Below are 12,056 nucleotides of genomic sequence, written 5' to 3'. Positions count from 1 at the left end.
GGTACTGATAAAAGAAAAAACTTTAAGTGCATAGATATTTACTGGAAATATCACATAGCCACATAAAGAGGAACTAATGCTTCATTCTGTAAAGCGGTACACTCTGTAATCCCCTGAAAGCCAGGAGCAGCCTAAAGAAAAGGAACCCCTGATACAGAGTGCTTAAAAGGCAAGATCAGTTGACTATTTCTCAGTAGTGTATGACTTCTTCCTTTTTTCATAGCTCACTGAAGACTAAATATTCCTAAGGTTTTAGGTTTATGATTCTAGATGTTTAATGAGTATTTCAGTGGAACCACCATGCATCCCTTCTAAACACCAAATAACAGGTTCAAGTAAGTTCAGACTTTCCTATCAAAGGGAGGATCTCAATTTGGAATAAATCAATTCTGAAAATCCAAAGCAAAGAAACATTTTTCAGGAAGTTAAGAGCAAACCAAATAGAAACTGCTTGCATTGTAGTTACTGACAAATTAAACTGCCACCTACTCCAAAATAAAAATGGTTCTCTCTATAAAAACCATCAGTGAACACAGTTCACTGCAAAGCACTGCCTTTCTCCATGGTCCCAACCTGGCTGATCTGGGAAGACTTCTGAAATTTCAAACTTTCAGAAGCTGCTCCAGGAAAAAAATCCCAATTCTGTGTGGAATGTGTATGGTCATATCCTCTGTATATATGATGAGAGCAAAGACATTTATTCCTTGGGGAGGAAAGCAAAGACCAAAAAAAATTTACTGCTAATTACACAACTGCTGTATAAAGAGCAGGGAATAAAGGACTTTAAGCGCTTTACGCTAATTCTGTGGTTATGAAAATAATTGCTCAGTTCAAATTATTTTAACTAAATTAATTCTTTAGTGGATATTTCAACCAGTGCTACATAATAAAATAATTGTGTAATTAGCAGTACATTTTTCAGTACTGCCAAGAGTATAGTCTCAGAACAAGTAACAGAAAGAAGTGGCCCTCAATGGTATCATGTGTGAGGAAGAAATGGACAGCAGAGAAGAGGAGAAAGAACAGAAAACAGCATAAAAATGTCATTCTATGTGATAAGAAAAAAGTTAGATATAAACGAAGACAAAGTTTTCAGTCTCTTCACTCACTTCTGTATGCTAAACATGTAAGTACACCAAAATCTATCTCTGTTATGATTAACAGACACAGCTACCCAAAAAGGAGGGGACTTCATTTAAAATGTACTTCTACTAATTTAATTACAAAAAAAAAAAAACCCCTTGATTTTCAGGTATATGCAAATAGCTTCTGTGGGGAGAAGTTGAGATTGTGTGCATTTTATTTTAGTAAAATGGACTTGGTCCCTTTCCTTCATTTTCATTCTTGCTCGCTGTCTGCCAGGGAGCGTGATCACACTCACATTATTCAATCACCAGAAAATCTTACGTTCAAGTTATAGGTAAGTAAACTGACTCTTAGTTAAATAAGCATGTGACCAAGATAAGGCTTGAACCCATATATTTTTGGCTTTCAAGTCTACATTCTGCTACCTCATTCTAACCTCATCTTTCTTACTGCTTGGAAAGAACACCAGGCTGAGGTCATTTGCTCTTCAGCATCTGATACAATGGCTGAGTACACTCAAAACCAGAAAAGAGTCTTGAATAAATGATTGACTATTTCTAAATCTTGCCTGGATTTTTTGGTATGTTCAGAAATGTCAGAAATTGGGCCTCCCCTGGTGGCACAGCGGTTGAGCGCTGGGCTGCGAGGCTGCCCGCAGCCTCTGCAGTGCCGGTTCGTTCCCCGGCAGCCGGTGGGGGTCCCACAAAAAAAAAAAAAAAAGAAAAGAAAGAAATGTCAGAAATTGTACCGATGATACTACCAGCTATGTGAAGAGCTTGGATCTGACTGCCAAACAATTATCTTCAGGACTCAAGACTGAGTAGAACAGGAACATCAAGCTTCATTAAAGCTGACAAGCATGGGACTGAAAACGTGTCCATCTAAGCTGGAACAACAACAGACCATGACCCAGCCATCAAAACACCCAAAAGCAACTAAGGCTATTAAAAAGTAAACAAACTCCACAAACAACATGCTCATACTGAATCAAACCACTCGTTTTGGAAGGCAGGCTGCACATGCTAACAATCTGGCACACATTTGTCTGAAATCCCTTCATATTTAGGAGACAGAGCAAAAGAGCAGCCAACAGTAGTAAGGAAGGGGAGAGCCCTGAAAGCGTAGGCTGGAAAACAGGCTGCAATTTCAAAGCTCTGCATATGCTGGCTGCCGATTCTCAGGCCCTGTTAAGTGCAACTGGGAACGAACACTGACAGGCTCTTCACTGGAGAGGCGAGAGTGAGGAGCTTTCTAAGCATTCTGGGCAAAGCACCTCTGCGTGAGCGGTGATCGCCCAGCCCTTCCGGCGTGTTCTCAGCACCCTCACACCAACCCTGCCCAGGGCCTTCATTGTTAGACAACATGGATAAATGGTGGCAGCCACATGTTCCAAACAAGGGGCAGGGAGGTAGGGTGTTTCCACAGTGCCCCACACTCTCGAGACAGGCACAGATCTTATTGGCTAGGGGTGAGATTATCTGTTAGAAGCTGAAGGTAAACATTAGGCATACACAAGCTGCAGACACTAATGTCTCTCATGAGTTCATTATGGCTGGCTGACATTGTACTTCAACATCCAAGTAATCAGAGACTTTAAAATAGACTTTCATTCCGGTTAAAGTTTTCAATAAATGTTTTTTTATTGTTATTTATAACCTGTCCCAGGAAAAAATAATAAGTATAACATGAAAAGCCAACTGAGAGTGACCCTGTAGCACCAGCAGTGAGGCAGCTTAATATCACTGGGATTTGCATCCTATCAAGCTATTCATGCTGAGGCTGGGACCCTGGTGCTAATTTCTAGTAAATTTCACGCTTGATGTCTCCCTGTTGTGGGTCATTGCCGGTTCGTCTAAATAAACTGCTTCCAAATGGCTCTTCCATCTAAATATTCAGCCAGTTTTTATAATTTAATTTTGCATTATGCTGAATAGCCTTCCGGCCAGATAGAGCTCATTGGAAAAAAAGTACCAATACCATCTTGACATGCTTTTATTTATTTATTTATTTATATTTTTACTGCTCGAATTAGACCTCCTAGGCCGACTAGTAAAGAGTTTTTTTTTTCCCTCCACTAATGTCAATTTTCAGCATAGCAAGAGCTGTCTCTAATCTTTTCCTACTCATTACACACAATTTTGGAGTCATTTTACCCACAGTGCAGTCGGCTCCTGGCTGTGTGTTTGTGTGCACTGAGGGATGGCATAATTGTTTATTTTCCCTCCCTGCATAATCCCCAGCCAGTATTGAAACCAAAACTGCAAACATCTCCCTGAGGGATGTGGAATGACTCTCAGCTTAGGTCCTTTTACATGAGATAATATGTAGGAAACATCCTGACCTGTAATGTAAATATGAAATACCAAGTTCTTCCCCCTCCTACCTTCACCTTGATTGCCATCTTCCCCAAAGCTTATATGTCTTAAGTGATATGAAAACAGATGCAGCAGCACCAAAATTCAGATGACAGAGCCAGCCTTGGTCTATATCAGGCCAGCAACTATTTTTTTTACCAAGGTGGGAAGGAGGGTTGGGGACTTAATTAATGGGTTCAAACTTTATTGGCGATGATGAAAATGTTTTGGAGGTATGCGGTGGTGATGGTTATACAACGATGTGAATGAATTTAATACTGCTAATTGTATACTTACAAATGGTTAAAATAATAAATTTTATGTAATTTTACTATAATTAAAAAAAATAACTAATTTCTGACCTCCTGACATTTCTTGTTGCAATAACCAAGGCCAACGCCAAAGCAGAGGGGAGGTAGGTGGATAATAACTTCCTTGGAATCCTAGATATTCTTCTCTAGGGGTATTCTAGTAGACCTGGTTCCGGTCCTAGGCTTTAAAATCAGCCAGCCATGCTATAAGAATTCAGGCAGATCTATGCTCCTTTCCCAACTCCAGCATTTTTTATCTAAATGAATCTTGGGAAATTTACTTAACCTAAGTCTCCATTTATATAAAATGAGGAAAACAATATAACCTACCCCTTAGAGGTACTTGGTGTGATGATTATGTAAGCTAATGCATACAAAACGGTTAGCATGGTTGCTGGTGAAAAGAGCTCAATGAATCTTAATTGTTTGTTGCTCTTATTGTTACAGGGCTAGCAGCCAATCTGGATCTTAGCCAAAATATGTAGCTGAACAGAAGCTTTTCCTACAAGCAGTATACCAGAAACTTTTGAACCCTGAACTCTGGTTAGGATAAAACAGTCAGGCTGTCACTCCTAAGTAATATCAGGCAGAGTGCATTTTCCATAGCCCCCCCCAGAACAGAGCTAATCATCACGCATTCTCTAAATCTTAATGTAAATCTCACAGTCAAGGAATTTGGGACCAAGTGAAATCTGATGCTATGAATGAACATCATGTGTAATAATGAAAGTGGTTCCAGGTTCCTGCCCCCGCCCCCCAAATCTACCTAGCATACCATACTCTTTTGAACACCAGGACATTTTGCTTATACTTTATCCATAAAGGCATTATTATTCTACCCAGGACATTTTTCTTGACCCCTTAAGGCAAACGTATCTTCTGACTTTTTTTTTTCTCTGAAGGAGCTGGCATAGTTCCTTGTACATAGAAATCCAACAAAAATGTGTAGGATTGACTTAACTTAGATGCTCAAGATCACATGGTATTTCCACTGATTTACTATCTTGGACAAAAAATAATTCACCATGAGCATCTAAAGAAAACATGCAAACATTAGCTGCATGTATAGTCCAAGTCTCCCTCAAGAAAAGAACAAAATGTGGTAGATTCTTCAGCAAATATAGGTAAAGGGGAGCTTTTAACTAAAACAAAACATGAAAAAGACCATTGTTCCTACATTTTGCCAGGGAGGCCTGGGCAGACAGGGGCTTCCCTGGAGAGGCAAGGGGCAGTGCTGGCGTCAGGCTCCTGTCTTTGCACACACACTGCTGATCATCTGTCAAAGGGTGACTTCCCAGGGCTTCTCCTCCCTCAGGGATTAGAGATGCTCCGGCCCCACACCCTACTAAGAGTTCATTTTCTGTCTTCAGCATTCTCTGATTACTCTATTTACTCCAGCACATCGACTCCTCCCTTCTTCCATTCCCTTAGCCCATGTGTGGGTCCCAGTGAATGAAGTTGACCCTTGTTAGCACACTCATCCCCTTCCGGCAGGCAGTCTCGTGGCCTCAGCCTGGCCATGAGTCCATGGGAGAGAGCCTCACTGCTGCAGGAGGTAGAGCACGACCTTGGGCTCCCCTGCGCCATCCACAGTGGCTGTGCACACGGAGGATTCTCAGTAAATGGTGATACTGGCTACCTAATCACTAAGTAATTCTCAGAGGACGGAGCAGAACCTTTACAGTAATGGTCTAATATGCTGGAGCCACAGGCACAGGGCTGCTGTTGGATAAATAAACCACAAAGAACAGCCTCTGGTATAGAATTTGTTCGTTTTCTTCTGGCAAAGGCTAATTTCAGAATCTATCTTGGTCACTGCAGAACATTAAAGAGTAACATCGACAAAGAGTATGCCCAGAAAAGAGGGACAGAGACTAGCACACCGATATTTCCCCAGGACTGCGAGACTAGTCCATCATTCACCTGTGAAAGCTAAATCCATAACAGCAGCCCACCTAGATAGCACTAGTAGATTGCTTTGAAATTTTATATTGAATTGTAAAACATATCAAAATTTCCCATTCAAGTTGCAACTCAGAAGATATCTCAGAGGGAAGATAATTCCCAAAAAGCCTGGGGTGACAAGCTGTCAGGCTGCCCATAGGTTCTGCCTAATAGAACCCTCCCTCTGCCCATTGTAGGGTTCAGGGAACCAGTTGTGCCCCTCTAGGCTGGAGCCAGGCTAATCACCTTTCATCCCACCCGAGAAGCCTCTCCAGTTGGCAAAGACCATCAGAGGAAGTCCTTCACGGTTGAAGTCCTTGATAGCTTGATAGGTCTTAAATGCAGAGTCTGGGAACCAAACCTGGCCAGCCTGCTGGATTATCTGTTGGGGGGAGCCAAAGAGGAAGACACAATTAAAAACACAAATTTGAGGGGGAATCTTTCCAAGTTTTACTGATAAAAAACTCGAAATCAAACCAAATAAATACAACCTACTGTTCATGAAGACCATCTCTGAAGTAAAAAAGGAGAAAGGATCCTGGTCTCTGAGTTCATTAAATGCTCTTTTTAAGTCTGAAGATACCACCGCTCTTTAGTCGAAGGAAGGAAACCTTATTGCTTCTCATGCATTCGAAGAATGCAGTCTTGGGAATCCTTATTGTAGACTGCCCAATGGCAATTTTAAGTTACACAACTGCCCTGGCTCTTCAAAGCAAGCTAACTGTACAGTGTCCAAGTTCTCTCACCTTTGTGCTTAGTACAGTTTATCCTGCTCTGTGGTTAATCAACAGACACTTGATGTGACACTGCTGAGTAACTTTTTTCCTCCCCAATCTCCCACATCCCTCATTTTCTGGATCTTATCAGGATGTGAAAACATAATCCACCTTTATAAAAAAGATGGACTATGGTATTCCCATTTGATGTCAGGGCAGACGTCATCATCAGTCCCAGTAGTAGATCCATGTATATGCTCAGAGAATCTGGAACCAGAGTCCTCAGAATCATCTCAATTGCCTTTTTGTAACATCCCCACACCCCCACCCTGTTCCCTAGCATCAGCAAGACCACTAAAGGCCTATTTAGTTTTCCAGGCAGAATTTAGCTTGTAGTCCATTTAGAATCATTATAAAAGTGAACACAGCACAGTCTGAAATCCCTCTAAACTTGGTAGATTACAAAACTCCCAATTATCAGGCTCTGAGAAGGGAAACACAGCCCAAGCACAGGTGTACAAGGTAGCTGAGATGATCTACCTTGGCTTCGGAATCCAGGTTTGCAGGATCAGCTGGGATACTTAGTTCCACTGTTCGGGTTTCTACGGCAACTACTCCCACAGGTATTCCTCCTAGCCTAATAAAAAATGAGACACATAAGAACCCAATGTACGTCAACATTACAGCTAGTCATTTATTTTCCAATCTCACATTAAAACACTGGGGTAAAAAAAGGGAAACAAGTAGGAAAAGCAGGGGGAAATTGGACCCTTCTAAGTGTAAAATGTGAGACTGTGAATTTGGTGAATATGGTAAATTTTTGTGAATATGGTAGAAAACTATCCTCAGAATCACCCCTGTTCCCCACCACAGGATAAATCCAAACAAAGTTATAATTAGCAAGCCGCTGTATTTAAACTCAACAGCTTAGCATGCATACATGCAAGCACACGTGGGCATATACCCCCTCCTCTGTGGTGGTCAAATGAAATTCCTCAGTTCATTCCAGAGCACCTTTTTTGATGAAGAGGGAAGGAAATGATCTGAAAGGCAGTAGGAACCTGAAACTTGCAGCAACTGTTTTAATGGGTGCTGATGTTGCTGGAATTAGAGCTGCAGTTTCTATGGAGTACGAACAACATGGTTTCAGGTAAGATTCGAGGGCACAGTAGGTCTTTCCTCTAGACGTGGGTGGGGAGTGTGTAGCTGTCATTGGATACTGAAAGATATGTGCCAACGACAGAGAAGTAGTTAAACAAGCCCTTAACCTTCTCTTTCGCAGGAAGAGAACAATGGCACAGGGAAAACCTTCAGTAATAATCTTGGTGAAATGTGATCTGTATTGGAAGTACATATGTAATCACCAAGTTATGTCAATTTAAAACTGTTCAGAAGCTCAGAGATTCCGCGTCTGTACTCCATGATATCCTCCCAAGTTAGTCCTAGTGAAGATTTCCTAGTAAAAATCAGGGAGGGGGAAGGGAATTTTGCAAGGTACAGGGTGAGTCCTTACTCTGGAAAATGTGATTCAATCTTCTCAGCTGCATTCCTTAGGGTTGGTGCTGGGATGGGTTATAGTCTCTCATTCCCCACAGCATCTCCATAACAAACTTTTCCATGAAGGATGGTCTTTGGTTGTTACACTGGCTACTGGAAATGGATTCTTGTCATCACCAGAGCCCTGACAGGGGCCTGAGCGAGGACCACCCACCCCCTTGTCACTTGCCCGCACTGAATCAGAATCAAAAGCCCTCTAGACAACCAGACAACGAGCAGGAGGTACACAGGAGGGTTTAGAAATATTTCTGTTCACAATGATTAACAATCCAACTGGAAACTTGTAATTGCAAAAGCCACCCTAAATCGGTAACTTATAACTTATATATTAGGGCCCATGTGACCTAATAAAGAACATCTTTATCCGAGTATTACAGTTATTTATTGAACTTGAAAACAGCTCAGAACAACTTCTGTTTTCTATTATACTTCATATAAATTTTATCAGGCTAGCACATGAAGATGCTACATCTTGTTTTATAGTGTGTCCCTGGACAAGGTGCCATGGAATAATAAAAGACAATTTACAGCCAATAGCACACATATTCCAAACATACATACCAAAGATGAGTTTTGGCAGCACTTACAGTAACAATCCCAGAAGAATACATTTATATTTATTTCTCGAAATGCCATTGCTTTTGAAAGAAGCTAGCTCCATTTGTATTTTATATACTTGTGAGCATGTGTATGTGTTTGGAGTAAGAAGCCCAGAACTCATCAGATGGAAAGAAAGGAAGAAGTCAGAGTGAGTGTCGCAATAAACAATGGCACAGCTAACCAAAGCCAAGCTTGAGTGATCTTGGTAGCAGAACAATCCTATTCTTCCAATCATAAGTAGAAAGCATTACTCTCTGGCTTCCCATGGGAGGATCTTAAAGACTTTAACAAAGGTTTGTCTTTGTGAGGTTTAAAATCTATCAAGTTTTTTTATAGACAGGAAAACTGAAGCTGAATAGATAAGACAAATTCTCAGAAAAAGTTTGTCTCCATGTGATGTGAGGACTCCTTATTATAAACAATTAGGTTCTGGATAGCACGGTCCTCTCTCTAGTGTATCCCCCACCACCACCATCCCTGTGGGAAATTTACCAAGTACAAAGAATAATAATCCCTGAGACCCAGTAGCCTATGATATGGTGGACGACTGAGGCATGAGAGAAAAAGAGAGGTAGTTCCTGTTTCAGTCTGGGCTCATGCCAGGCCTGCCTCCCGTTCAGAGTCACAGCGGAAGATCTCGTCTGTGGGATTTGCCATCTGATGGCTCCCTGTCACTGGCAGCATGAGGCGGGCTGACCTGCTGCACCGAGAGAACCACAAAACCTAGAATTATTTTCAAGGCTAGAATCTAAATCTCAACCCAACGTGGCATGTTTGAGAATCTTGAACAGGTGCCACTTTTCACCAAGATAAAGAAAACTGATTGCCCCCGAGAGGAAGGTGAGCTCCAGATGCGGGTCCCCGGGGCAGCATGCCTCTGTAGTGCAGGACGAGATTAGGATCAGCCCTGGCAGGTGCTCGTTACAGTGAGCGCTACAGATTATTTGGCGCAGAGCTTGTTGTTGAGTGAAGCACTTCTTAGAGTGGGTATTAAAATTTAATAGAAACTTCAATTTCCCACTTGAAAAATAGAGGTATCCTGGCAACCTATTCTGGCTTATTTTACTCCTCTTTCAAGAAAACTTTTTTCATGTGTTGTTGTTGTGATTAGTTTTGGGGTGTTTTGTTTTTTTTTTCCCCTGCAAGTCCAATCTGATGACAAATCAACATAGTACATTTGTTACTTAAATAACCTTGATACCATAAAGAACTTCTCTCAGGTTACAGAGATGAGTGTGATTCACTGTCACCTACTTTTGAGGGGAAATGGTCTGGGTGGGGAGGAGTTGTTGATAGGCCCTGGTTACTGTAGTAGGACTTTAGAGCTCCCAAAGAGCTTTTCTTCCAGCATTATAAGAAGGAAGTGTTGTCAAGATCAGGCTTCAGATTAAATATATCACTGGAGTGACATACTAAACAGTACTGGGAACCAGCACTTCAGCCGTGCTGCCTTGGGCACGACGGTGATCCAATATTTTTAGAAAGTTTAGACAAAGAGCATTGTTGATAAAAACCTACATAGCAATGACCCTTTCCTTTCTTGCTTTTAATTGGGAGGAAAAAGAGCTTCCAAAACAAAAGAGCTCTTACCTGGCTCTGCCAACCACCACGGTCTGTGCCCAGGGCTGCATGATCTCTGAGAAAGAACCATAGTCAAAAAATCCACTCAACCACTGACCTTTCTGGGCTACAAGAATGAAAGAAAAACAAAGAGAGAATAAAGACAGTCAATCGATTGAAAATACACTGGAATTGACAAATTTAAGGTTGGATTGGGGGTACTCTTAGGGGGAGTTTGTGGTTGTTTTAACTATATTATAATAGATGGAAGCATTAGACAGCTGAGTGTTCATCTGCCTTCAGACATCATCTCCTATTTCATTTGCTAGTCTGCATAAAAAGAATCATTTATCAGCAAAAGCATCATTTATTGTTAAACGATGGGGTTCAGCTAGCAGAGAGTTTGCATGCCTTTAAATAAATAACTTGGCTTTTTTCAAAACACCACAAACATTTGTCAAAAGGCAGCCAACTCATTAAAGATGTTTTCAAAATGTCTATTTCCATTTTAAAACTTAGCTTACAATTTTGTTTGATTCTCTGATTTTCTTGCGATGGCAAGGTGACGACAGCCAAATAGTAAGTATTAATAATCAGACGAGGACGCTCATTTGAGGGAAAGAAAAGGGACTCAGTTTTGTTGCTAGAAAATCAACACGATATAGCCAATTTACTTGTGACTAACAAAGTATAATCTTTCTACAAGAAAGAGCCATATCCATATACTCCTGACAGTGAAACTATAACAGTTAGGATGTACATACTTAATGTCATTAACCTCCCTTGCTCACTGGCAAGACATGTAACTTCCAACATCTTAGTTTAAGAAAGAAACTTTGATTCCACAGGTATCCATGTTTGACCAAGGCCCCATAAAAGCTTCAGCAAATAACTGTTTCCCAGCCTGCCCTCTCGGCTCATGGTTTCTCAGTGATTCTTCTAATTTGAACATGGCCCTCCGCCCCCTAAAAACCCAAGTCCAAAACCAATTAAAAGTGGAGATCCGAGCAAGCTAACCTCTGCTGACTTAAACAGGATGGAGAGTGTTTTATCAAGACTAAACTTGTAATTACTGTGTTCTACATTCCTTGCCTCTATGGCCCCAGTGTAAAATGTGATCATCCATTTCAAAATTATCTCTCTATCGTGAGCCCAAAGCCGATCGTTTAGATTCTGGTCTCGTGTTGGGCGTCAGTTTGAAGAATATCACAGCACTATCTCCTCTAATAAATGACTTTAACTTTTCACCTAGAAGATATCTGCTTTAACTTATCACAGGGAATCATCTGCTTTCTTTAACGCTTCCACTAAATTAAAATCTGAAGTCACTCGATTTGGGAGCGAGTGTTAGCTGCACGTAGACAGCAGGATGAATTACTAGAGAGCAGATGAAAAAATATTATCCAAAAAAACCAGAAAACTTAGTTTATCACAAATTTCATTTTATTCTGTGGATCTCATTAATAATGGCCAGTATATTACCCCCACACACCTGTTTGCCCCATCAAAGAGGGCTCAAATTTTGATGACAGTTCTAGCAAACCTCTAAGTGCATCAGGAGATTGAAATCTTAATTTTTCTATATATTGGGATCATTTTACAATTCTTACTTCAATAACAATGATTTGGTACTGCAGAATTCAGTTCAAAATGGAAATATTTTCTTCTTTAAAAATCTTATCTGTGGTGGGGGGTCCTCCCTGCTGGCGCAAGGGGTTAAGCACCGCACTATGAAGCAATTCACAGCCTCTGCAGCATGAGTTCGATGCCCAGCGGCCAGGGAGCAACCTACATGGCGCAGCAGATCTCTCCTGACTCGCCCACTGCTCCTCTCAGCAGTGTATTTCACAATCTGCCTGTTCCGCTCCCCACTCTGTCTCTGGTGAATCCTCTCACCCTCCCACACATCTGGCCTGTGCCCTGGTTCT

General features: G+C 41.3%; 1 protein-coding gene across 1 annotated transcript in view; it reads right to left on the bottom strand.

Annotated features, from left to right (window-relative positions):
- The window catches only part of ACACA (acetyl-CoA carboxylase alpha), a gene marked incomplete at both ends in the record, with an annotated part of 253,999 nt that overhangs the window by 23,767 nt on the left and 218,176 nt on the right, over positions 1-12,056 (bottom strand). Inside the window, 4 exons of the mRNA XM_084237949.1 lie at positions 574-617; positions 5,942-6,077; positions 6,952-7,048; positions 10,159-10,255. Coding sequence (XP_084094075.1) covers positions 574-617; positions 5,942-6,077; positions 6,952-7,048; positions 10,159-10,255 — 374 coding nt within the window. The remainder of the gene's footprint in view (positions 1-573; positions 618-5,941; positions 6,078-6,951; positions 7,049-10,158; positions 10,256-12,056) is intronic.

Source organism: Talpa europaea (genome assembly GCF_964194135.1).
Source record: "Talpa europaea genome assembly, chromosome: 7".
NCBI classification, from domain to species: domain Eukaryota; kingdom Metazoa; phylum Chordata; class Mammalia; order Eulipotyphla; family Talpidae; genus Talpa; species Talpa europaea.
Note: the sequence above shows the minus strand (reverse complement) of the source record. Positions and strands in the feature narration are given on the sequence as shown.